This window comes from Lepidochelys kempii, chromosome 4 (assembly GCF_965140285.1).
Source record: "Lepidochelys kempii isolate rLepKem1 chromosome 4, rLepKem1.hap1, whole genome shotgun sequence".
Lineage (NCBI taxonomy): Eukaryota > Metazoa > Chordata > Testudines > Cheloniidae > Lepidochelys > Lepidochelys kempii.
Window position 1 is genome coordinate 142,318,155 of NC_136383.1, and position 26,439 is coordinate 142,344,593.

The following is a 26,439-nucleotide window of genomic DNA, read 5'->3' on the forward strand; positions in this document are numbered from 1 at the left end:
GACGTATTATTTATCCCTTCACATAACACACAAACCAGGAGTCACCTAGTGAAATTAATAGGCAGCAGGTTTAAAACAAATATAATGAAGTATTTTTTCACACAATGCACAGTCAGTCTGTGGAACTGTACCAGAGGGTGTTGTAAAGGCTAAAAGTGTAACTGGTTTCAAAAAATAATTAAATAAGTTAATGGAGGACAGGTACATCAATGGCTATTAGCCAAGAGGGTCTGAGATGCAAACCCATGCACGGGATGTCCCTAAACCTCTGACTGCCAGAAGCTGGGACTGGATGATAAATTGCCGTGTTCTGTTCACTCTCTCTGAAGCATCTGGCACCAGCCACTGTCAGAAGACAGGATACTAAGAACATAAGAATGGCCCTACTGGGTCAGACCAAAGGTCCATCTAGCCCAGTATCCTGTCTTCCGACAGTGGCCAGTGCCAGGTACCCCAGAGAGAATGAACAGAACAGGGCATCACCAAGTGATCCATCCCCTGTCACCCATTCCCAGCTTCTGGCAGACAGAGGCTATGGACGCCATTCCTGCCCATCCTGGCTAATAGCTATTGATGGACCTATCCTCCATGAACTTATCTAGTTCTTTTTTGACCCCTGTTATAACCTTGGCCTTTACAACATCCTCTGGCAAGGAGTTCCACAGGTTGACTGTGGGTTCTGTGAAGAAATACTTCCTTTTGTGTGTTTTAAACATTCTGCCTATTAATTTCATTTGGTGACCCCTAGTTCTTGTGTTATGAGAAGTAGTAAACAACACTTCCTTATCTACTTTCTCTACACGAGTCATGATTTTATAGACCTCAATCATATCTCCCCTTAGCCGTCTCTTTTCCAAGCTGAAAAGTCCCATTCTTATTAATTTCTCCTCATATAGAAGCCATTCCATACCCCTAATAATTTTTGTTGCCCTTTTCTGAACCTTTTCCAATTCCAATATATCTTTTTTGAGACGGGGCGACCACATCTGCACACAGTATTCAAGATGTGGGCGTATTATGGATCTATATAGAGGCAACATTATATTTTCTGTCCTATTATCTATTCCTTTTTTAATTATTCCCAACATTCTGTTTGCTTTTTTGACTGCCACTTCACATTGAGTGAATGTTTTCAGAGAACTATCCACAATGACTCCAAGATCTCTTTCAAGCATTCTTACACACAGCCCCCTAGCCTGAAGCAAATACTCTCCAGCAACCACACACCACACAACAAAAACACTAACCCAGGAAACTATCCTTGCAACAAAGCCCGATGTCAACTCTGTCAACATATTTATTCAAGTGACACCATCATAGGACCTAATCACATCAACCACGCCCATCAGGGGCTTGTTTACCTACACATCTACCAATGTGATATATGCCATCCTGTGCCAGCAATGCCCCTCTGCCATGTACATTGGCCAAACCAGACAGTCTCTACTCAAAAGAATAAGTGGACACAAATCTGACATCGGGAATCATAACATTCAAAAACACTTCAACCTCTCTGACCACTCAGTAAAAGACTTAAGGGTGGCAATTTTGCAACAGAAAAGCTTCAAAAACAGACTCCAACGAGAAACTGCTGAGCTTGAATTAATATGCAAACTAGATACCATTAACTTGGCTTTGAATGGAGACTGGGAGGGGCTGGGTCATTACACATATTGAATCTATTTCCCCATGTTAAGTATCCTCACATCTTCTTGTCAACTGTCTAAATGGGCCATCTTGATTATCACTACAAAAGTTTTTTTCTCCTGCTGATAACAGCTCCTTTTAATTCATTAGCCTCTTACAGTTTGTACGGCAACTTCCACCTTCTCTGTATATATATATATATATATATATATATATATATATATATATAATCTATCTTCTTACTATATGTTCCATTCTATGCGTCCGATGAAGTGAGCTGTAGCCCATCAAAGCTTATGCTCAAATAAATTTGTTAGTCTCTAAGGTGCCACAAGTACTCCTTTTCTTTTTGCGGATACAGACTAACACGGCTGCTACTCTGAAACCAGTTTTGAGAGATCCTTTTATAGCTCTTTGCAGTCTGCCTCGGTCTTAACTATCTTTAGTAATTTTGTATCATCTGCAAATTTTGCCACCTCACTGTTTACCCCTTTTTCCAGATCATTGATAAATATGTTGAATAGGACTGGTTCCAGAACAGACCCCTCGGGGACACCACTATTTACCTCTCTCCATTCTGAAAACTGACCCTTTATACCTACCCTTTGTTTCCTATCTTTTAACCAGTTACCAATCCATGATAGGACCTTCCTTCTTATCCCATGGCAGCTAACTTTGCGTAAGAGCCTTTGGTGAGGGACCTTGTCAAGGGTTAAATGGACCATTGGTCTGTCCAGTATGGCCATTCCTGTGTTCTTATGAAGTCTGAATAGGCCATGTAGGAAGAATTATTGCCTCCTTGGATATATCCTTTCTTATGTCATCAACTAAAAAGGTCACCTCAGTGAACAAGGGAGGAAGAGGGGCCTGATATTTATTCTGTTTGTTTTGCCTCAGACTCTACGAAGGGAAAGAAAAAGCAGAATTCCAGGCATCTTTGCAGCAATTCTTCCTGTCTGTCAATCTGCTGATGAAATCCACCCTGGAGGGTACAACCCTGCTGTCCCAGGTGAGGAGGCCAGGGGAGACCTGGCCCTTTTTGTCCCTACAGCTGAAACCCCAGCACGGTTCTGGAGAGGGCAAGTATATGGGAGTGTGTTTGTGTGTGTGCATTCATGTGTGTGCCTCATTCTCTGAAGCATCTGTTGCTGCCCTCTGTCAGACACCATACAGAACTAGACTGGCCACTGAGCAGATCCAGTCTAGCAATTCCTGTGCGTTTCTGCAGGGTGCTAGAATTTGCCACACTGTTACACATGGTTAGATGGAGTGAGGGGACCTGCATCGAGCAGAATTGGTGCCATTAAGTATTACTGCATCAGAATCCTTCCCTGTCGGCACAGTGCCATGTCTAGTAGAGAGGGAGGGAGTTACACAGCGCCTCCATTGGCTACTCCTTCTCTGTCACACTAAACGAAAGCTTCTGGTCTTAAATTTCAAGACCCTTCCTAGCCTATCCCCACCGTACCTGTTATCTCTCATGTACTATTGAGGTGTTGACTCCCACTTTGGATTGGCCAGTGGTACCAGCCTCCATCATCCAGCTGTTACGTTTTCAAACAAGCCCTTTTGTGCTCTCTCTTGTGCTTCCCCTCATGATTGGGAGAAGCTCTCCATAAACAGCTTCAAAGCTACCTTATTATCCTTCTTGAAATCCTTCCTTAACATTCTTCTTTGCCGTGATACCTACAAAAAACTTGACAATGGTTTGGCTGCTGGTGTGCTGAGACTACAGCCTATCATGCTGACCAACTTTATCTCATTGTTTCCTTGTACAATGAGACAAGTGATGGGATCTAAATTAGCTGTTACAAGTCAGGAAAGAGATCTTGGAGTCATTGTGGATAGTTCTCTGAAAACATCAGAGGTAAAAGTAAGCTGGTACGCCCCAGAACGGCGTACTGGTAAGAGCCGGTGCGCTGTACTGGGACTGGCTTTCCCAGACGGCAATTTAAAGCCCTGGGGCAGCGGTGGCGGGGCTGCGGTGGGAATTTAAAGGGCCCTGGAGCTCCAGCCACCGCTACCACCCCGGCCCTTTAAATCTCCACCTGAGCCCTGCTGCCAAAGCCCTGGGGTAGCGGCAGCGGGGCTCTGGCAGGGATTTAAAGGGCTGGGGCGGTAGCGGCTGCCGGAGCCCCAAGCCCTTTAAATCCCTCCCTGAGCCCTCCTGCCAAAGCCCTAGGGTAGCAACGGCGGGGGCTCCGGAGTGGATTTAAAGGGCCGGGGCAATAGCAGCTGCTGGAGCCCCAAGCCCTTTAAATCTCCGCTTGAGCCCTGCTGCCCGAGCCCTGGGGTAGCGGCGGCAGGGCTCTGGCGGGGATTTAAAGGGTCCCGGAGCTCCAGCTACCGCCCCGGCCCTTTAAATCCCCGATGGAGCCTGGCCGCCACTAGCCCAGGGCTCGGGCACCAGGGCTCAGGGGGGATTTAAAGGGCTCGGGGCTCCAGCAGCTGCTACCACAGTGGAGCCCCAGGCCCTTTAAAGCTCTGCCAGAGCCCAGAGCCCCAGGGTAGCAGTGGCAGCCAGGAGCCCCCAGGGCTCCTCAGTGATTTAAAGGGCCTGGGGCTCTGCTGCGGTAGCGGCAGCTGGAGCCCTGGGCTCTTTAAATTGCCCCCGAGCCCCGGGGTTCCCAGCCGCCTCTGCAGCTGGTAGCTCGGGGGTGATTTAAAGGGCCCGGGGCTCCCAGCCGCCACTACCGTAGCTGGAGCCCTGGCCCTTTAAATCAAGATTTAAAGGGCCTGGGGATTTAAGGCCCTGCCTCTTCCTGTTAAAGCCACGCCTCTTCCGGTCAAGGCTACGCCCCCTGCGCAGGACTCCGGCGTACCAGTAAGTCCTCTAACTTACTTTCACACCTGGAAAACATCCACTCAGTGTGCAGCGGCAGTCAAAAAAGCAAACAGAACGTTGGGAATCATTAGGAAAGGGATAGATAATAAGACACAAAATATCATATTGCCTCTATATAAATCCATGGTACACCCAAAACCTTGAATACTGCATGCAGATGTGGTCACCCCATCTCAAAAAAAGATATATTGGAATTGGAAAAGGTTCAGAAAAGGGCAACAAAAATTATTAGGGGTATGGAACGGCTTCTATATGAGGAGAGATTAATAAGACTGGGTATTAGCCAGGAAGGACAGGGATGGTGTCCCTAGCCTCTGTTTGCCAGAAGCTGGGAATGGGCGACAGGGGATGGATCACTTGATGATTACCTGTTCTGTTCATTCCCTCTGAAGCACCCGACATTGGCCACTGTCAGAAGACAGGATAATGGGCTGGATGGATCATTGGTCTGATACAGTATGGCTGTTCTTATGTACTCCCTCGTCTGTCAGTCTGCGGCCCTCTTTGACAGGGTTACTGGCCTAGTGGATGGGGGGAAGTATTAGATGTGATATATCCTGATTTTAGTAAGGCTTCTGACACAGTCCCATGTACCATTCTCATAAGTAAACTAGAGAAATGCGGTCTAGATGAAATTACCATAAAATGGGTGCAAAACTGGTTGAAACACTATACTAAAAGAGAAGTTATCAATGGTTTCTATCAAACTGGGAGGACGTATGTCATGGGGTCATGCAGGGGTCAGTCCTGGGTCTGGTACTATTCAATATTTTCATTAATGACTTGGATAAAGGAGTGGAGAGTATGCTTCTAAAATTTGTAGATGACACCAAGATGGGAGGGGTTGCAAACACTTTGGAGGACAGGATTTTAATTAAAAATGACTATGACAAATTGGAGAATTGGTCTAAATTCAACAAGATGAAATTCAGTAAAGATAAGTGCAAAGTACTACAAGTAGAAAGGAAAAATCAATTGCACCACTACAAAATGGGAAGAGACTGGAAATAACTGGCTAGGTGGTCATACTGCTGAAAAGGATCTAGGGGTTATAACGGATCATGAATATGAGTCAGCAATGTGATGCAGGTATGAAAAAGGCTAGTATCATTCAGGGTATATTTACAGGAGTGTTGTGTGTAGGACACAGGAAGTAATTGTCCCTCTATACTGGGCACTGGTGAGGCCTCAGCTGCAGTACTGTGTCCAGCTCTGGGTGCCACACTCTAGGAAAGATGTGGACAAATTGAAGAGAGTCCAGAGGAAAGCAACAGCAGCAGTTCTGCAGAAAAGGACCTGGGGATTACAGTGGACGAAAAGCTGGATATGAGTCAACAGTGTGCCCTTGTTGCCAAGAAGTCTCAAGGGAAGTGATTATTCCCCTCTATTCGGCACTAGTGAGGCCACATCTGGAGTACTGCGTTCAGTTTTGTGTCCGGCACTACAGAAAGGATGTGGACAAATTGGAGCAAGTCCAGTGAAGGGCAACGAAAAGGATTAGGGGGCTGGGGCACATGACTTAGAAGGAGAGGCTGAGGGAACTGGGGTTATTTAGTCTGCAGAAGAGAAGAATGAGGCGGGATTTGATAGCAGCCTTCAACTCCCTGGAAGGGGGTTCCAAAGACGATGAATCTAGACTCTTCTCAGTGGTAGCAGATGACAGAACGAGGAGTAATGGTCTCAAGTTGCAGTGGGGGAGGTTTAGGTTGGATATTAGGAAACACTATTTCACTAGGAGGGTGGTGAAGCACTGGAATGGGTTCCCTAGGGAGGTGGTGGAATCTCCTTCCTTAGAGGTTGTTAAGGCCAGGCTTGACAAAGCCCTGGCTGGGATGATTTAGTTGGGGTTGGTCCTGCTTTGAGCTAGGGGTAGGACTAGATGACCTTCTGGGGTCCCTTCCAACCCTGATATTCTATGATTCTATGATTCTAACACAAATGATAAAAGGTTTAGAAAACCTGACCTGTGAGAAAAGGTTAAAAAAACTGGGCATATTTAGTCTGGAGAAAAGACGACTGAGGGGGACTTGATCACAGTCTGTTAAGGGCGTTATAGAGAGGACAGGGATCAGTTTTTCTCCTTGTTCACCGAAGGCAGGGCAAGAAGCAATGGGCTTACTCTGCAGCAAGGGAGATTTAGGTTAGATGTAAGGAAAAGCTTTCTAACTATAAGGATAGTTAAGTTCTGCAATGGGCGTTCAAGGTAGGTTGTGGAATCCCCATCACTGGAGTTTTTAAAAAACAGGTTGGACAAACCTCTGTCAGGGATTGTCTGAGTTTACTTGGCCCTGCCACAGCACTGTGGGCTGGACATGATGACTTTGAGGTCCCTTCCAGCCCTGCTTGTCTGTGGTCTGTTATCTCTTGTCTTATACTTAGATATGTAAGGTCTTTGGGGCAGGGGCCACATTTTTGGTCTGTGTTTGCACAGGGCCTGGCCCAGTGGGACTCTGGGCCATGACTGGGGCTTTGGGGCGCTACAGTAATACCAATAATAAGTAATGATAGTGACAATAAAGCAAGGGCAGCTAAAGTGCAGGCCAGAAACTGCAGATCCCCGTCTGCAGTGCTGTGTCCCACTCCAAGTGGAGGAGCCTCCCTGCAGAGAATGCAGGTCCCAGCATGCTCCATCCCTGTCCAAGCAGGGAGCACCCCCGCAGGGATTATAGCTCCCAACCTGTATTGCTGAATGCTGATCCGTTATTTTTAACCGTAGTGGGTGTCAGCATTCTCCAACTCCCCATGTAATTAACATCATAGGGCAGAACATTATCTGACGAAGGGAGCTGAAAAGAAAAAATGAAACCGACTCATTTACACTTTGTGAAGATTAATTAGAGAGAAGAAAACAGAATCCATTTCTTGTCTGAGTCAGCTCTGGCTTTGATATTATGCAGGAAGTGTTGAGACAGGGCAGTACTCCCCACCCTGCATTCTCTCCAAAAAAAGAGAGAAAGAGACAAAGTGTGGCAAGGGACCTTCTTGGCAGTCAGCCCAGAGCAGTTTACTCCCAGTGGGAGGAAAACGGGTACAGCTCTCTCTACTGCATATCCAAGGGTAAAACTCAACTCTTCCTTCCATAGACACAATGAATTGAAGACAGAATCCTAGATCTGCCAAAGTCTGGTTTAGGCCAGGACTTGGGATGGAGACAGTTTTAGTGGTGGATAATCTCCTGCACCCAGTGGACAGAGAGCAGACATAAATTCTTATCTCATTAGATCTCTTGTGGGGGACATTTGCGGGGCATGCAGGGTCTCTTCCCCCACCCCCACCCCCGATTTGCTGCTTGGCTTGTACTCAGTAACACTGCTGAAGCCATCTGCCCTCACTCTGCCCCCCCACTATTGGTATGCACAGGTCGCCCCTTGGCAGCATTTGAGATTGTTAACCCGGGCTTTGTCAAACCTGACCTTAAAAACCTCAAAGGAAGGAGATTCCACCACATTCCTAGATAACGCGTTCCAGTGCTTTACCACCCTCCTAGTGAAAAAGACAGCCATGTTAGTCTGTCTTTGCAAAAAGAAAAGGAGTACTTGTGGCACTTTAGAGACTAACCAATTTATTTGAGCATGAGCTTTCGTGAGCTACAGCTCACTTCATCGGATGCATACCGTGGAAACTGCAGTAGACATTATATACACACAGAGACCATGAAACAATACCCCCTCCCACCCCACTGCTGGAAATGGCCCAACTTGATGATCACTTTAGATAAGCTATTACCAGCAGGAGAGTGGGGCGGGGGTGGTATTGTTTCATGGTCTCTGTGTGTATATGATGTCTACTGCACTTTCCACGGTATGCATCCGATGAAGTGAGCTGTAGCTCACGAAAGCTCATGCTCAAATAAATTGGTTAGTCTCTAAGGTGCCACAAGTACTCCTTTTCTTTTTTCTAGTGAAAAAGGTTTTCCTAATATTCAGCCTAAACCTCCCCCACTCTAACTTGAGACCATTACTCCTCGTTCTGTCATCTGCTACCACTGAGAACAGTCTAGAGCCATCCTCTTTGGAACCCCCTTTCAGGTAGTTGAAAGCAGCTATCAAATCCCCCCTCATTCTTCTCTTCCACAGACTAAACAATCCCAGTTCCCTCAGCCTCTCCTCATAAGTCATGTGTTCCAGTCTCCTAAACATTTTTGTTGCCCTCTGCTGGACTCTTTCCAATTTTTCCACATCCTTCTTGTAGTGTGGGGCCCAAAACTGGACACAGTACTCCAGATGAGGCCTCACCAATGTCGAATAGAGGGGAACGATCACGTCCCTCGATCTGCTGGCAATGCCCCTACTTATACATCCCAAAAGGCCATTGGCCTTCTTGGCAACAAGGGCACACTGCTGACTCATATCCAGCTTCTTGTCCACTGTCACCCCTAGGTCCTTTTCTGCAGAACTGCTGCCTAGCCATTCGGTCCCTAGTCTGTAGCGGTGCATGGGATTCTTCCGTCCTAAGTGCAGGACTCTGCACTTGTCCTTGTTGAACCTCATCAGATTTCTTTTGGCCCAATCCTCTAATTTGTCTAGGTCCCTCTGTATCCTATCCCTCCCCTCCAGTGTATCTACCTCTCCTCCTAGTTTAGCGTCATCTGCAAACTTGCTGAGAGTGCAATCCACGCCATCCTCCAGATCTGGCGTGCAAACCACGCCATCCTCCAGGTCAGTCCTGGGGCCAGTTTTGTTCAATATGATCATTAATGAAGATATTGAAAAAACCCATGCACCGCTACAGACTAGGGACCGAATGGCTCGGCAGCAGTTCTGAGCTTGCTACAGCTGTTTGGCGGTGGCTGGGAGGGAGGGAGGAGCAGAGACGCGGTGCGCTGGGAGCAGGCAGAGGTGGAGGTGAGGCGGGGAGCTTGGCTGCTGGTGGGTGCAGAGAACCCACTAATTTTTCCCTGTGGGTGCTCCATAGAATCATAGAATCATAGAATATCAGGGTTGGAAGGGACCCCAGAAGGTCATCTAGTCCAACCCCCTGCTCAAAGCAGGACCAATTCCCAGTTAAATAATCCCAGCCAGGGCTTTGTCAAGCCTGACCTTAAAAACCTCTAAGGAAGGAGATTCTACCACCTCCCTAGGTAACGCATTCCAGTGTTTCACCACCCTCTTAGTGAAAAAGTTTTTCCTAATATCCAATCTAAACCTCCCCCACTGCAACTTGAGACCATTACTCCTCGTTCTGTCATCTGCTACCATTGAGAACAGTCTAGAGCCATCCTCTTTGGAACCCCCTTTCAGGTAGTTGAAAGCAGCTATCAAATCCCCCCTCATTCTTCTCTTCTGCAGGCTAAACAATCCCAGCTCCCTCAGCCTCTCCTCATAACTCATGTGTTCCAGTCCCCTAATCATTTTTGTTGCCCTTCGCTGGACTCTCTCCAATTTATCCACATCCTTCTTGAAGTGTGGGGCCCAAAACTGGACACAATACTCCAGATGAGGCCTCACCAATGTCGAATAGAGGGGAACGATCACGTCCCTCGATCTGCTCGCTATGCCCCTACTTATACATCCCAAAATGCCATTGGCCTTCTTGGCAACAAGGGCACACTGCTGACTCATATCCAGCTTCTCGTCCACTGTCACCCCTAGGTCCTTTTCTGCAGAACTGCTGCCTAGCCATTCGGTCCCTAGTCTGTAGCTGTGCATTGGGTTCTTCCGTCCTAAGTGCAGGACCCTGCACTTATCCTTATTGAACCTCATCAGATTCCTTTTGGCCCAATCTTCCAATTGGTCTAGGTCCTTCTGTATCCTATCCCTCCCCTCCAGCGTATCTACCACTCCTCCCAGTTTAGTATCATCCGCAAATTTGCTGAGAGTGCAATCCACACCATCCTCCAGATCATTTATGAAGATATTGAATAAAACCGGCCCCAGGACCGACCCTTGGGGCACTCCACTTGATACCGGCTGCCAACTAGACATGGAGCCATTGATCACTACCCGTTGAGCCCGACAATCTAGCCAGCTTTCTACCCACCTTATAGTGCATTCATCCAGCCCATACTTCCTTAACTTGGTGACAAGAATACTATGGGAGACCGTGTCAAAAGCTTTGCTAAAGTCAAGAAACAATACATCCACTGCTTTCCCTTCATCCACAGAACCAGTAATCTCATCATAAAAGGCGATTAGATTAGTCAGGCATGACCTTCCCTTGGTGAATCCATGCTGGCTGTTCCTGATCACTTTCCTCTCATGCAAGTGCTTCAGGATTGATTCTTTGAGGACCTGCTCCATGATTTTTCCAGGGACTGAGGTGAGGCTGACTGGCCTGTAGTTCCCAGGATCTTCCTTCTTCCCTTTTTTAAAGGAAGCACCCACGGAGTCGGTGCCTATGGGCTCTGCCAGTGTTGCTTTTATGGTATAGCTGTACTGGCAAAGCATTTGTAGTGTAGGCAAAGCCTCAGTCTGACCCACTGTGTTCAGACTGATTTGGGTGCTTCCCCAGGAGAGCAGACTAGAGCCATTAAGGCTATTAGCTCTGTCATTGTCTTTTAATATACCTTAAGTATAAACTGTAAGGCAAAAGGGCCTCCTCCTCTTTCCCCAGTGTTGAAACTGTCTCATCCCATTTTAGGTCTTGTCCACACTTAAAAGTTTTCCAGCAAAACTACCCTGGTGTAGACGTAGTTATCCGAGTATAAAAGTGCTTATACGAGTAAGGTTTATTCTAATCTGGTGAAGTACTTTATACCAGTATAATAGTGTCTACACAAGGAATTTTACTGGCATAACTATGTCATCAAAAGCTTTGTCTACACTGCCAACTGAACGACAAAACTTTTATCATTCACAGATGCTTAAAAAAGCCGCTCTCCTGTCAACAACACGAACCTCGCTCGTAGGGGGTGCAAATATTTTGTCAGCAAAAGTGCCGACAAACAGCATTTACACTGCCTGTCTTTTAGCAACACGGCCGTGTTTCTAAAAGCTGTGTAGTGTACACAGACCCCAAAATCACTCCTCTTACCAACATAATTATGCCAGTAAAACTTTATAAGTGTAGACCAGGCCAGTCAAGCACATAAATCACTTGTTGGGATACTGATCAAAATAAGCTTCTAGCAGTCAGATGTTTGGGACATCTGGAGTATGGGGTTGCATCCCTAACCATCTTGGCTAATAGCCATTGATGAACCTATCCTCCATGAACCTATCTAACTTCTTTTTTTAACCCAATTATACTTTCAGCCTTCTCAACATCCCCTGGCAACAAGTTCCACAGATTGTCTGTGTGTTGTCTGAAGAAATACTTCCTTATCTTTGTTTTAAACCTGCTCCCTGTTAATTTCATTGGTTGACCAAGGTTCTTTTGTTATGGGAAGGAGTAAATAACACTTCCTTATTCACTTTCTCCAAACCAAGGGGAGAGCAGATTCCAAAGTGTACAGAGATAAAAAATTCAAAACCTGCTCTTGTTTGCATTTGGCCTTTTCCACTTCTGGAAGTCTTTGAGAATTGTTTGTTGTTGTTGTTACTTGACCATATAGTGCGTTTGTGTTGGTTTTCATACAGGAGTTAAATAGTGCTATATAAACCAGTCTAATAAAAATAAATAATTTGAGGGATGATGCAGCTGTTCCTTGTTTCATGAAATTTAAGATTCTTCTTCGAGTAGTGTCCGTGTGGGTGCTCCACTTTAGGTGTCGGTGTGTCCCTGCGCCAGAGATCAGAGATTTTAGGTAGCAGTGCTCGGTCGGGTTGTGCGCGTGCAGCAGCTGTCTCGCGGTGTTGTTGGTGTCTCTTGTAGCGCGCGCATGACCGGAACTCCTCCGTTCCTTCTCTACGTCCTCGGCTGCAGACGCAGCTCAGTGGCCGTGCTGCCTCTTCGAAAATCTCTAGAAGAGAAAATCATTTACATTGTAGTTTTAGCTTATTAGCTCTTAGATAGTTTGATTAGACTTTACTTAGCCAGTTATTTAAAAAAAAAAGTTTCATTTTTCTTTCCCTTCAGTTTTAGTTTCTTAAGGCTTGTCTACACTTACTGGGGATTGACGCGTCGTGATCGATGCATCAGCGGTCGATTTAGTGAGTCTAGTGACGACCCACTAAATCGACTGCAGATCATTCTCCTGTTGACTCCTGTACTCCACCTGAATGAGTAGCACAAGGGGAGTCAACGGGAGAGCGTCTCCTGTTGACACAGCATAGTGTGGACCCCGCGGTAAGCAGATCTAAGTACGTTGACTTCCGCTACATTATTCAATTACAACACAGAATACAAAGTGTATAGTGTTCACTTTATATTTATTTTTAATTGCAAATATTTGCACTGTAAAAAACAAAAGAAATAGTATTTTTCAATTCACCTAATACAAGTACTGTAGTGCAATCTCTTTATCAAGAACGTTGAACTTACAAATGTAGAATTATGTACAAAATATAACTGCATTCAAAAATAAAACAATGTAAAACCTACAAGTCCTCTCAGTCCTACTTCAGCCAGTAGCTCAGACAAATAAGTTTGGTTACAATTTGCAGGAGATAATGCTGCCTGCTTCTTGTTTACAATGTCACCTGAAAGTGAGAACAGGTGTTTGCATGGCACTGTTTTAGCCGGCATCGCAAGATATTTACATGCCAGATCCGCTAAAGATTCATATGTGCCTTCATACTTCAACCACCATTCCAGAGGACATGCGTCCATGCTGATGACGGGTTCTGCTCAATAATGATCCAAAGCAGAGCGGACCAACACATGTTCATTTTCATCATCCGAGTCAGATGCCACCAGAAGGTTGATTTTCTTTTTTGCTGGTTCGGGTTCTGTAGTTTCCCCATCGGAGTTTTACTCTTTTAAGACTTCCGAAAGCATGTTCCACATCTCCTCCCTCTCAGATTTTGGATGGCACTTCAGATTCTTAAACCTTAGGTCAAATGCTGTAGCTATTTTTAGAAATCTCACATTGGGACCTTCTTTGTGTATTGTCAAATCTGCTGTGAAAGTGTTCTTAAAATGAAAATGTTCTGGGTCATAATCCGAGATTCCTATAACATGAAATATATGTCAGAATGCAGGTAAAACAAAACACGAGACATACACTTCTCCCCCACGGAGTTCAGTCACAAATTTAACAAAGGCATTATTGTTTAACGAGCATCATCAGCATGGAAGCATGTCCTCTAGAATGGTAGCCGAAGCATTAAGGGGCATATGAATGTTTAGCATATCTGGCACATAAATACCTTGCAATGCCGGCTACAAAAGTGCCACGCGAATGCCTGTTCTCACTTTCAGGTGACGTAAATAAGAAGCAGACAGCATTATCTCCCATAAATGTAAAGAAACTCGTTTGTCTTAGCGATTAGCTGACCAAGAAGTAGGACTGAGTGGACTTGTAGGCTCTAAAGTTTTACATTGTTTTGTTTTTGAATGCAGTTATGTAATAAAATATCTACATTTGTAAGTTACACTTTCACGATAAAGAGATTGCGCCACAGTACTCGTATGAGGTGAACTGAAAAATACTATTTCTTTTGCTTATCATTTTTAAAGTGCAAATATTTATAATCAAAAACAATAATATCAAGTGAGCTCTGTACACTTTGTATTCTGTGTTGTAATAGAAATCAATATATATGAAAATGTTGAAAAACATCCAAATATATTTAATACATTTCAATTGGTATTCTATTGTTTAACAGTGTGATTAATCGTGATTAAATTTTTAATCGCGATTAATTTATTTGAGTTAATCGTGTGAGTTAACAACAATTAATCAACAGCCCTAGAAATAAGTATTAATGTTGTAAGATAGGGCCTTCATAGCTTAGCCGAACAAGGCCTCAAGACTAAAGATAAACTTGGCATAAAGAACTAACCAGTAAGTGACCCTAGGTCAGAAGTTGTCACAAGACAGCAATGTCCATATATTACAAGGTGTCATAAGGTAGAATGCTGCATTAAGTCAGTGTTGTTAAATTGCTGGTATTTAGGAAATATATATTGCAATGTACTAGTTAAAGCCAGTTAGAATATTTTGGGGATTTTTGCAGACCTAGGGTGTCAGCAGTGTGCGAACAGTAAGTTTTAGTGATTGAGTGACATAAATGTTAATGAGTACAAGGGGAGCTAACAAGCTAGCCTATGAAAGATGGGGCATTCCAAATGTAGGGGTGTGTGGAAGTATAGATAAGGAAAAGGGGTTGAAACCTTCATAAGTACGTACGAATCCCAGTGGGGAATTATGAAAGCTGTATCCTGACAACCACTGAGGAAGATAATGACTGACATTCTGGGGTTCCACACCAGGTGTCATAAATATAAAGGGAAGGGTAAACACCTTTAAAATCCCTCCTGGCCAGAGGAAAAACCCTTTCACCTGTAAAGGGTTAAGAAGCTAGAATAACCTCGCTGGCACCTGACCAAAATGACCAATGAGGAGACAAGATATTTTCAAAGCTGGAGGGGGGAGAAACAAAACCTCTCTCTCGGTCTGTGTGATGCTTTTGCCAGGAACAGAAAAGGAATGGAGTCTTAGAACTTAGTAAGTAATCTAGCTAGAGATGCGTTAGATTCTGTTTTGTTTAAATGGCTGATAAAATAGCTGTGCTGAATGGAATGTATATTCCTGTTTTAGTGTCTTTTTGTAACTTAAAGTTTTGCCTAGAGGGATTCTCTGTGTTTTGAATCTGATTACCCTGGAAGGTATTTACCATCCTGATTTTACAGAGGTGATTCTTTAACTTTTTTTCTTCAATTAAAATTTTTCTTTTAAGAACCTGATTGCTTTTTCATTCTTCTTAAGATCCAAGGGTTTGGGTCTGTGTTCACCTATGCAAATTGGTGAGGATTTTTATCAAGCCTTCCCTAGGAAAGGGGGTGTAGGGTTTGGGGAGGATTTTGCGGGGAAAGACGTTTCCAAGCGGGCTCTTTCCCTGTTATATATCTTTCCCTGTTATATATATATATATGTTAGACACTTGGTGGTGGCAGCAGTAAAGTCCAAGGGCAAAAGGTAAAATAGTTTGTACCTTGGGAAAGTTTTAACCTAAGCTGGTAAAAATAAGCTTAGGGGTTTTTCATGCAGGTCCCCACATCTGTACCCTAGAGTTCAGAGTGGGGAAGGAACCTTGACACCAGGAGATGTGAGTGATGCCTGTCACGGGGCTAAATACTTGGTACTATGTCTCTATGTGCTGTGATATTGCAATGTTTGTGGGATTGTATGTGGATTTGTTAGCAAAGCGGCTTGTGCTAAATTGCAGTTGTGCTCCTTGGGTCTTTCCTTCTAATAGCATTGGTAATAATCTTCTGGATGCTGTACCCATTCAGGAGACCCAGCCCGTATCAACCACTGCAGTCTGAGAAATCAACCACTCTGAACTTCTGAGTGCTTGACTTTGCAATCTCAATGTTCTTTTAAAGTGTGTGTGTGTAATTTCATATTGTTTTCTAGAGCAAACTAAAAAAACCTCTAAATTCCATCATGTGTGACGATATTTACCACCCACACTGGTACCTGCACAAAATTTTTTGACATTTGCACACTCTAGGGCACCCACCTTTACCTAGTTCCTAGGGCTCAAGGCGTAACCCTCTTAATTTAGGCACCCACCCTCACCCTTCCGTGGGCTCAGGCGTAACCTTACACTCTAGGGCACCCACCCATACCCTGTTCCTAGGGCTCAGGCGCAACCCTGTCAATTTAGGCACCCATTGCCTCCGGGCTCCAGGCACACACCCATTGCCTCCATCTCCGGGCACACACCCATATCCTCCAGGTTCCAGGATTAATCTTTTGAAGGTTTACAGGGTCTTTTGTAATTGATTCCTTCAGGACCTGCTCCATGATTTTTCCAGGGACTGAAGTGAGGCTGACTGGCCTGTAGTTCCCAGGATCCTCCTTCTACCCTTTTTTAAAGATGGGCACTACATTAGCCTTTTTCCAGTAGTCTGGGACCTCCCCTGATCGCCATGAGTTTTCAAAGATAATGGCCAATGGCTCTCCAATCACATCCGCCAACTTCTTTAGCACTCTCGGATGCAGCACATCCGGCCCCATGGACTTGTGCTCGTCCAGCTTTTCTAAATAGTCCCAAAACACTTCTTTCTTCATAGAGGGGTGGTCACCTCCTCCCCGTGCTGTGCTGCCCAGTGCAGCAGTCTGGGAGCTGACCTTGTTCGTGAAGACAGAGGCAAAAAAAGCATTGAGTACATTAGCTTTTTTCACATCCTCTGTCACTAGGTTGCCTCCCTCATTCAGTAAGGGGCCCACACTTTCCTTGGCTTTCTTCTTGTTGCTAACATACCTGAAGAAACCCTTCTTGTTACTCTTAACATCTCTTGCTAGCTGCAACTCCAGGTGTGATTTGGCCTTCCTGATTTCACTCCTGCATGCCTGAGCAATATTTTTATACTCTTCCCTGGTCATTTGTCAAAGCTTCCACTTCTTGTAAGCTTCTTTTTTGTGTTTAAGATCAGCAAAGATTTCACTGTTAAGCCAAGCTGGTCACCTGCCATATTTACTATTCTTTCTACACATCGGGATGGTTTGTCCCTGTAACCTCAATAAGGATTCTTTAAAATACAGCCAGCTGTCCTGGACTTCTTTCCCCCTCATGTTATTCTCCCAGGGGATCCTGCCCATCAGTTCCCTGAGGGAGTCAGTCTGCTTTTCTGAAGTCCAGGGTCCGTATTCTGCTGCTCTCCTTTCTTCCCTGTGTCAGGATCCTGAACTCAACCATCTCATGGTCACTGCCCACCAGGTTCCCATCCACTTTTGCTTCCCCTACTAATTCTTCCCGGTTTGTGAGCAGCAGGTCAAGAAGAGCTCTGCCCCTAGTTGGTTCCTCCAGCACTTGCACCAGGAAATTGTCCCCTACACTTTCCAAAAACTTCCTGGATTGTCCATGCACTGCTGTATTGCTCTCCCAGCAGATATCAGGGTGATTGAAGTCTCCCATGAGAACCAGGGCCTGCGATCTAGTAACTTCCATGAGTTGCCGGAAGAAAGCCTCGTCTACCTCATCCCCCTGATCCAGTGGTCTGTAGCAGACTCCCACCACGACATCACCCTTGTTGCTCACATTTCTATACTTAATCCAGAGACACTCAGGTTTTTCTGCAGTTTCATACCGGAGCTCTGAGCAGTCATACTGCTCTCTTACATACAGTGCAACTCCCCCACCTTTTCTGCCCTGTCTGTCCTTCCTGAACAGTTTATATCCATCCATGACAGTACTCCAGTCATGTGAGTTATCCCACCAACTCTCTGTTATTCCAATTCCTAATTCCTTGACTGTGCCAGGACTTCCAGTTCTCCCTGCTTGTTTCCCAGGCTTCTTGCATTTCTGTATAGGCACTTGAGATAACTCGCTGTTTGTCCTGCTTTCTTTGTATGAGGCAGGAGCCCTCCCCTTTCGCGTTCTCCTGCTCATGCTTCCTCCCGGTGTCCCACGTCCCCACTTACCTCAGGGCTTTGGTCTCCTTCCCCCGGGGAACCTAGTTTAAAGCCCTCCTCGCTAGGTTAGCCAGCCTGCTTGCGAAGATGCTCTTCCCTCTCTTTGTTAGGTGGAGCCTGTCTCTGCCTAGCACTCCTCCTTCTTGGAACACCATCCCATGGTCAAAGAATCCAAAGCCTTCTCTCCGACACCACCTGCATAGCCATTCGTTGACTTCCACGATTCGACGGTCTCTACCCAGGCCTTTTCCTTCTACGGGGAGGATGGACGAGAACATCACTTGTTCCTCAAACTCCTTTATCCTTCTTCCCAGAGCCACGTAGTCTGCAGTGATCCGCTCAAGGTCATTCTTAGCAGTATCATGGGTGCCCACGTGGAGAAGCAGGAAGGGGTAGCGATCCGAGGGCTTGATGAGTCTCAGCAGTCTCTCCGTCACATCATGAATCCTAGCTCCTGGCAAGCAGCAGATTTCTCTGATAACAGTAGTCCCTTCTGGGACTGGAATCTAGGAATCTATAAAAGAGCAGCAGGAATTGCAGAGACAGTTCCAGGAACAGATGTTCCAGAGACACAACCCAGGTTACTTGTGGATATCAACCTTTCTCTGTCCAGGAGGGAACCCTCAGGCCCACCAGGTCACCTTTGACGGGAGGGTGGCGGCTGCTGCTGCTCACGGAGTAAAAGATTGCGTATTTGGCCCTGAATGAGGACACTGGCACCAGCTATGAGGCTGCCAAAGCTGCCATCCTGGACCAGTTGGAGATCTCCGAGACATGGGACCAGTAGTTTTAGGAGAGCGCTTTTCCTTGTGATAACAGTTGACCTACTGATCAATGGTTGTGGTAAGAATCTTGGACAGTGCGAGAGCTGGTGGATTTACTAGTAGACTTGGGAGGCTGCAGATGTGTGTGCAGCAGCAATGGCTGTGTGTGCTGGCAGAAGCTGTGCAGAACATTGAAGACTATATGGAGGTTGAACCACCAGAGGAAACACCAGAGCCATGGCTGCAGATCAGACCTGAAGGACACTCGTGGGATGGGCTAGAGAACCATTGGGGAAAAAAAATCTGAAGTGACTCGTAGACTGCAAAATGGATCTGAATATGATGCTAGTGGAGGATCCACCTGCACCTCTAACCAAGGTTGTACTTTTAACGGAACAGAGGAAGAGACAGAAATTCTGTCTCACAATGGAAAGTGACTTTCTGGTTGCTGTGTAGGTTTGCTGAGGGACATCTGAAAAGGACATTCACCCAGACTCTAGAGAGAAGTCCCAGCCCCTCCTTTATGGAATATGAGAAAACTTTGTTCCATTTGGGAATATGGTGGTAGCAAGTCATATTATTGTGGGAGCCCCAGAGCCTGGGGTCTCTCTGTGGGATGGACTGTGCTTCTACAAATATAAGGGAGAATCCAATTTTCTTTATGAAATTTCTTTCTCTGTTTTAAAGTAAAGACCTGAAACAGTTATTCCTGTCTACAATGATATGTTTGAATTATCATGGTCAGTTTTTTCTGATTCTGATTAGTGTTGATCTAGTAAGAGTAAATGGTCTCAGCAAAATTTCTCCATTTGGGGAAGGAGAGCTCATGGAGCTACTGTTTATGGTAGTAATGTTGTGGGTTCATTTACATGAAGTATACTGAATCAGAGAGAAACTTCTTTGTGCCTCCGCCTTAGTCTTATGTTTGGAGGCAGGATGAAATTCAAGGGGCCTTTAAATAGGGTCTAAATAGTGCAGAGGCTTGCTGCTGGATCTTTGCACAATATGAATTCCACTCAGAGCAGTAAGATTTCTAGTAAATGTGTCCTTCTAAAGTCTGTTAATAAAACATAGCCCAGTAGCTAGTTAGCTCTTCTTGCTGATTTCTGCTTCCAGGGAGCTGCTCTGAAGTACCTGCCTTCGATCCTGGAAGATGTGTTTGGGATCTTCGACTCCTCTGTGCTGGGGTAAGTGACACTTTTCTCCTTCTTTCAGCCAATGCACCAAGCTCAGTCACTCTCTCTCCACGGAGTGGCATGTGTATTTGTAAAGGGTGTCCTGTATGTCTGTTTCCTCCCCCTGCCACCCAGGCTCACCTTCCAGTAGTCCTGCAGTGATGCCCTCATCCTGCATTTGTGACATCACATTCCACTGATGTGTATTTAAAGGTGATGTCAGTAAATTAACACTGCAGGATCAATGAGCGTGGGCACAGGGCCAAACGTGGAGGACAAAGGACTGGTGGAATTGAAACAACATAAATAATTCTGAACTGGAGCAAAGGAAATAAGGTGACTGTGAAGACAGGTGATTCTCCCAGGAAAGGGCCTCCCAGTGAGTGGCTATTGCACTGTTTGCTGGGTGGGGAATGGAAATGCTGCATCCAGATGGGGAATGCAATAGGCAGAAGTTGTGGTAGGAGAGTGGGGGCTATTTCAAAAAGGTGGTTGCTGAATCCAAGTGAGATTGGTTGATTAAAAAAGAGAGACTGTGAAAATTTTAAGTGTGCTCAAATGGTACATAAACCTGTTTTCTCAGTCCCTGCTCTGCGAACTTTCCCTGGGGTTTATCTGTCTTGCATATAATCATCAGTTAAAAAGCTCCACGGGCCAGATGCTGCCATTAGGAATACCTATGCAGCCCAGGCATCTTCAGTGGTCTTGTGCAGCTGCCACTGACTGGAACTTGACATACAGCCCTTTGGCTGATACCCAAGGAGGAACAGCTCCCTCTCTTCTTGTCTGTTTTGGCTCTGCAGGATTAATAGCAGTAAAAAGCAGCAGAAACTGATTTCCATCACTGAAGTCAGCAGATCAGACTCTGAATACTTACCAGGAACAGAGTTGTTGAACAAGCTTCTGCCATTTTTACATATTTCATTTTTCAGAGTTTAACTGCGATTTAAAGCTAAATAGTTAAAATTTCCAGAAAGTCAGGAAGTACTTCTTTTCCTAGTAACGTTCTCTTCCACAGGTGACAGTCCGGGATGTTCTACAGTAACATTTTCTTCAGCGGGTGGCATTTTTTGGTACAACATTTAATAACAACCAAAAACATAATTTTAAGCTCCACATTTAACAAGAAAAGCCACAAGAGAGAACATCTTTCTGTAATTTCTTGGCTCTGTCAGTTTTCTGTTATAATGGTCTAGCTTATTTTAAGGCACAAAGAAAGGACTGCCATTGCCGGTCTTAAAACCTGCCCTCCGTAAGAGATGGGAGGAGAGACCCGTTTAGAAATGTACAAGCACGCAGGCGTTGGAGGGGGGCTTTCATACGGGAAGCCGCCTTGCAACCTTATCTCTAGCAGGTGTGACCAAAATGCACGTCTACCACCCTCCCAAAGCCTACATACCCCATTGCTTCCCTGATCCAACCTGCCTGTCAGCTGTCAGGCTCAGATTTATACACTCTTAGCAGCCCTACCCACTAATTTGCCGAATCCCACCTGTGAGAAGAGGTGCAGTCAATAAATGACCTGTCATCCATTTTGAATTCTTCCTCAAAACAGAGACAGCTGCTGGTGCAGTGAGTGGCCAGAGCAGGAAAGTGGCTGAGTGAGTTGGGCTGGAGAATACACCCAGCAGGAAGAAAGAAACCCTTGTAGCTTGAAGATCCCTGGGATTTTCCCTATCCCATCCCTGTTCTGGAGATTTTACATATTATCACCTAACCGAGTCCCCTTGTATCTGGGCTTTAGGTGCTTACTGCGGGATTTCATTGGGAACCTGCCCCCTCTGCACCTGCTGAAGCAGAAGCTGCAGTCCCTGACTGACATAGTCAACAGCAAGATCTTCCAGTCTTATGGTAAGTGGGGGACATCAAGGGAAGCCCCCTATCATGGATCCACAGGGCCTGATCTATGCCCAGCATGTAAACAGTCCCTTGGCAGTGACCCTGTTAGTGTGCCAGGCTTCGAGAACCCACACAATTCACAGGGCAGGCCCATGGTCTCCAAGACTGGGCCTTTGGGCACCTGCAATCCCTCTCTCTCCATGGCTCCCGGCAGCAAACCCAGCCAAACCAGACTCCTGTGGGAAGCTTGTCCCGTGCCCCTTCAGGGCGCAATGCTCTGAGTCTTTCTAGTTGTCGCCAGGCAGCCTTTCCAAAACAAGGTAACAACTTATTAGGCACCTGGCCTATGGAATCTGAAAGTCCTTAGGTCAGAACACAGAAAGGACGGTTTCTGTGTTTCCATAGCCAAACTGCTATGGACCCTATTTCATCCCATCTCCCTCTCTTTGTCCTTAACTCTGAGTGAAAGTAGCTGAGGCCCTCCAAAGGGCAGTCATTATTCCAGCCACCTTGACACCTTCTCCCCTTTGTTCTTAGCTTAGTTCACATGATACACCTTCTGGGTATCCTGCTGCCAGATGTCAATTGTTCAGTTGTTGTGGGTGGTCTCATTGTCTCTCTGGATCTCCTGTTCAGCTAGGTCAGTTTCAACCAGTTTTTTAACAATCCAGTCATTCCACCCAGACAGTTAGGTGCCATCATGTCTCCTGCACTGTTCCAGGTGCAGTGTGAACAGTTTTTAACCCCCGGTACCAATGCAAGGTAGTGGGGGAGGTCTAGGTTGGATATTAGGAAACACTATTTTGCTAGGAGGGTGGTGAAGCACTGGAATGGTTACCTAGGAAGGTGGTGGAATCTCCATCCTTTGAGGTTTTTAAGGTCAGGCTTGACAAAGCCCTGGCTGGGATGATTTAATTGGGGATTGGTCCTGCTTTGAGCAGGGGGTTGGACTAGATGACCTCCTGAGGTCCCTTCCAACCCTGATATTCTGTGATTCTATGATTCTGTGAACCTTTTCACAAGGCCATCTGTTTGCGGGTGGTATACAGAAGTCCATAGGGCTTGTACATGGAGCAGTGAACAGAGATCTTTCATCAACTTGGACATGAAAGGTGTCCCTTGATCAGTCAATATCTCCTTGGGTAGCCCAACCCGGGCAAAGATCTGTACTAGCTCCTTAGCTATTGTCTTGGAAGCTGTGTTGTGCAGGGGAACAGCTTCCGGGTACCGGGTTGCATAGTCCAGTACAACAAGTACATGTTGGTGTCCCTGAGCTGTCTTCTCTAGGGACCCTACCAGATCCATGGCTATCTGTTCAAAAGGAACCTCTATTATTGGAAGAGGTATCAAAGGATCCCGCAAATGCGGGTGAGGGCTATGTAACTGACACTCCGGACAAGAGGTGCAGTATCGCTGGACCCTCTCTAGTAAGGAGTTCAGGTTTTGTCAAAGCCCTGGCTGGGATGATTGAGTTGGGGTTGGTCCTGCTTTGAGCTGGGGGTTGGACTAGATGACCTCCTGAGGTCTCTTCCAACCCTAATCTTCTATGATTCTAAGGTACAGAGGGAAACCGAGGCACGCATAGGATTCATAAAAATATTACAGAAAATTCCCACTTTGTCACACACTCCAGTACAGACTCTGCACTGAACCCTCTCTAGTAAGGAGCCAGGCATGAGAGCACATGCATGTGTGCCAGGGTTCTGGACGTGCTAGCATGCTGAGGTGGGCAGTGCCTGTACATGCAGGCACTTCTGCACTTTGGGTGACCAACTCACAGGTGCTCGTTCTTACCACTTGCAAGTGTAAATTCCATAATCTGGGGCTGACTTCTGTGGAATTCTGTCTCCCACTCCACCCCCACTAGCAGACTGTTTATTATTGTGGTGGAACATGGCTGCTGTTGGAGGTCATGGTTGTGGAAGAAGAGGAAAATTCTGGGAGCTGGAGCCAGTCCCATGGAGGGCTTTGAACAGTTGGCAGGAGACCTGGAGGTGGATTCTGTCCAGTAGGGAACCAGCACAGAGAACTTTCCTCAGCACACACCCATGTCCTTGCATGCCTGTTCACCACAACGGCTTGAGATAACTGCCCAATGACCACAGGATCCATTAAGGTACAAAGGTGCCAGGCCAGTTTTATTGTCGACAAAGCATGGTAATAGAACTTGGCAGACTCTATGAGGATACTAAAACAATGAATGCAGCTCAGTGAATGGTGGCATCCAATGAAGTGGGTTCTAGCCCACGAAAGCTTATGCCCAAATAAATCTGTTAGTCTTTAAGATGCCACCAGACTCCTTGTTATTTTTGTGGTTACAGACTAACACGGGCTACCCCCTGATACTTGAGTGAATGGTGGGACTTTCCATTCCCAGCTTGGCTGGCCAAAGACACTCCCTCTGAGATATCTTTTTATACACCGATACAAACAAGTTACATACTGCCCCTGACGTATCAGGGTGCTAACCTCTGATATATTAGGATGCCACTCATGGCCTTGTACTTTTTGGTTTGATCAAAACATCTCTTCATCATGCTGTCATCCTGACCTTATCTTTAGGATGGGTCAGTGTGTTCCTGTTATCTTTGGGGAATGTGCTGGTATCGGAGTGTTCTTGTCCCATCCTTCTGGAATGTGTTTGCATGTATATTTCTTATACCTAGCGCTACTTAGGAATGTGTGTTTCAGCAATATCAGCCCTGTTCTTGCCAGATTCTGTGAGCAGGGCCTGCCTCTTGCTCACAAGTTAACTTTGCTTTATGGCAGCAAAGTTTTGACCACTACTTTAGTTCAGGCCTCCAGCCTCATACCAGGCCTCTGATACAAGGGCTTATGTCTCAGGCTTTCTTCCTACTGTAGTTTCAGTCCTCTGGACTACCTGCAGAAGTCCAACAAACCATACAGGACCTTTCACTTGTAGGCCCTTCTCTGAAGTCCCTTGGAATCTACACTCCAGTGACGAAAAGAAAGCATTTTTGTTAACTACAGCCCTTTCAGCCAAGAAAAAAGGGAAGGAGCTGTAGAAGGCAACCTCCACTTCCCTCCTCTTCAACATCAGTGAGCTCATCCCATCAAGACACACCTTCCAAGTGGGCATTTTGATGGGGTTGTTGAGGACAATATACCAGTTGAGGTTGTTGAGGACAATATACTCCTCACTTCCATCAGGTCCTCCTTTTTTGTTTACCAGTTGTCTGTCCTGCTTGCTAAGTGCCTGGATCCATAGAACATCAGACCAGTGGGTCTTAAGCACAGTAGGACAGGGGTATGCCATCCAATGTACTTCTCCCCCCTTCTCCCCGTCCCTCTTCAGGGACCACTCTCACAAGATGACCCTTCAGCGGGAGATCCAGTTTCTTCTTTAGAAAGGGGCCACAGAGGAAGTACCATTGGACCTTGGGGGGAAAAGGCTACTATTCCTGTTATTTCCCGATCCCCAAGATAAAAGGAGGTCTCAGGCCCATATGAGATCTAACAGAACTGAACAAATTCCTGAAGAAAATAAAATTTTGCATGGTTACCCTAGCCTCAATTATCCCTTCCCTGGAACAAGGAGACTGGTATGCTGCCCTCGACTTGAGTGACGTTTACTTCCATGTTGCAATATGACCCAACCATCAGAAGTTTCTCAGATTTGTGGTGAATGGCTGACAGTTCTCAGGGCTTCCATTCAGCCTGGCAGCTGCTCCTTGGGTATTCACAAAGTGCACAGTGCTGGTAGCAGCTCATCTTTTAAAAAAAATATAGGCATCCATGTCTTCCCATACCTAGATGACTGGCGGACCAGAGGCGGGTCAGAATCTGCCCAGCGTATCCACTGCTCTGTCCATATTCAAAGCTCTAGGGCTCTTAGTGACCCAAGAAAAATCAATACTGAAAATCTGTACAGACAACAGAATTCATTGGAGCAATCCTTGACTCAAAAAGGCCAGAGCTTTTCTACCACAAAACAGGTTGAAAACCATTCAACACCTAGTACTTAATGAAAGCTTACCAGCTCACAACTGCACGTGAGTGCCTCAGGCTGCTGGGTCACATGGCCGCATGTACTTGTGTAGTGTAACATGCCAGACTGCAACTCAGGAAGTTGCAAACATGGTTAGCATCAGTGTATGGCCTGAATTGTCACTGCTAGGACAAGGTGTACAAAATTCTCTGTTACTCACATACTCTAGGGGCACCCACCTTTAGCCAGTCCCTAGAGCTCAGGCGATAACCTTATGCTATAGGGCACGCACGTTTACCCTTCCCTGGGCTCAAGGAGTAATCTTACTCTCTGCGGGTCTGCGGGGTCTTTTACCAGTGGAAGAGCCGTACAAAGTAATGTCCTACTTAACCTCTATTTATTAACAATCACCAAAACAGAAGGCACACGCTAAGCATACAATGCTCAACACTCCCAAGAAGACATATGAACTTTTCTTGATGGCCAGTCAGGATCAGGTCATCTGGGGAACTCCAGTTTCTGCACGGTGTCATTGGCAGAGTGTTGAGGTCTGGCAGCTCTGCTCTCGGGGCTGTGTCCTGGAGTTGGTTCCTTAGAAATTCCTTTTGGACCCCAGTTTACACAGTGAAACTTGAGTCTTGCCTAGCTGTACCTTAACCAATCATTGTACTAAGTTATTACTAAACAATTTTCTAACCAATCCTATCATACCCCACCACCTTAATTGATTTACACCAAGCAAGATTAGTTATGCAAGAGACAGAAACAATCTCAGAGCCAGACAGAGACCATACAGACAAACAGTAGAGAAATGG

The 26,439-nt window shown here is 45.8% G+C and overlaps 1 protein-coding gene across 2 annotated transcripts in view; it reads left to right on the forward strand.

The window, feature by feature from the left end:
- Positions 1–26,439, forward strand: part of LOC140911001 (dedicator of cytokinesis protein 2) — a 353,749-nt gene that overhangs the window by 173,474 nt on the left and 153,836 nt on the right. For both annotated transcript variants that reach the window (XM_078852647.1, XM_078852648.1), the window contains exons 23-25: positions 2,545–2,656; positions 19,778–19,848; positions 21,581–21,687. In XM_078852647.1, the coding sequence (XP_078708773.1) occupies positions 2,545–2,656; positions 19,778–19,848; positions 21,581–21,687 (290 nt within the window). The remainder of the gene's footprint in view (positions 1–2,544; positions 2,657–19,777; positions 19,849–21,580; positions 21,688–26,439) is intronic.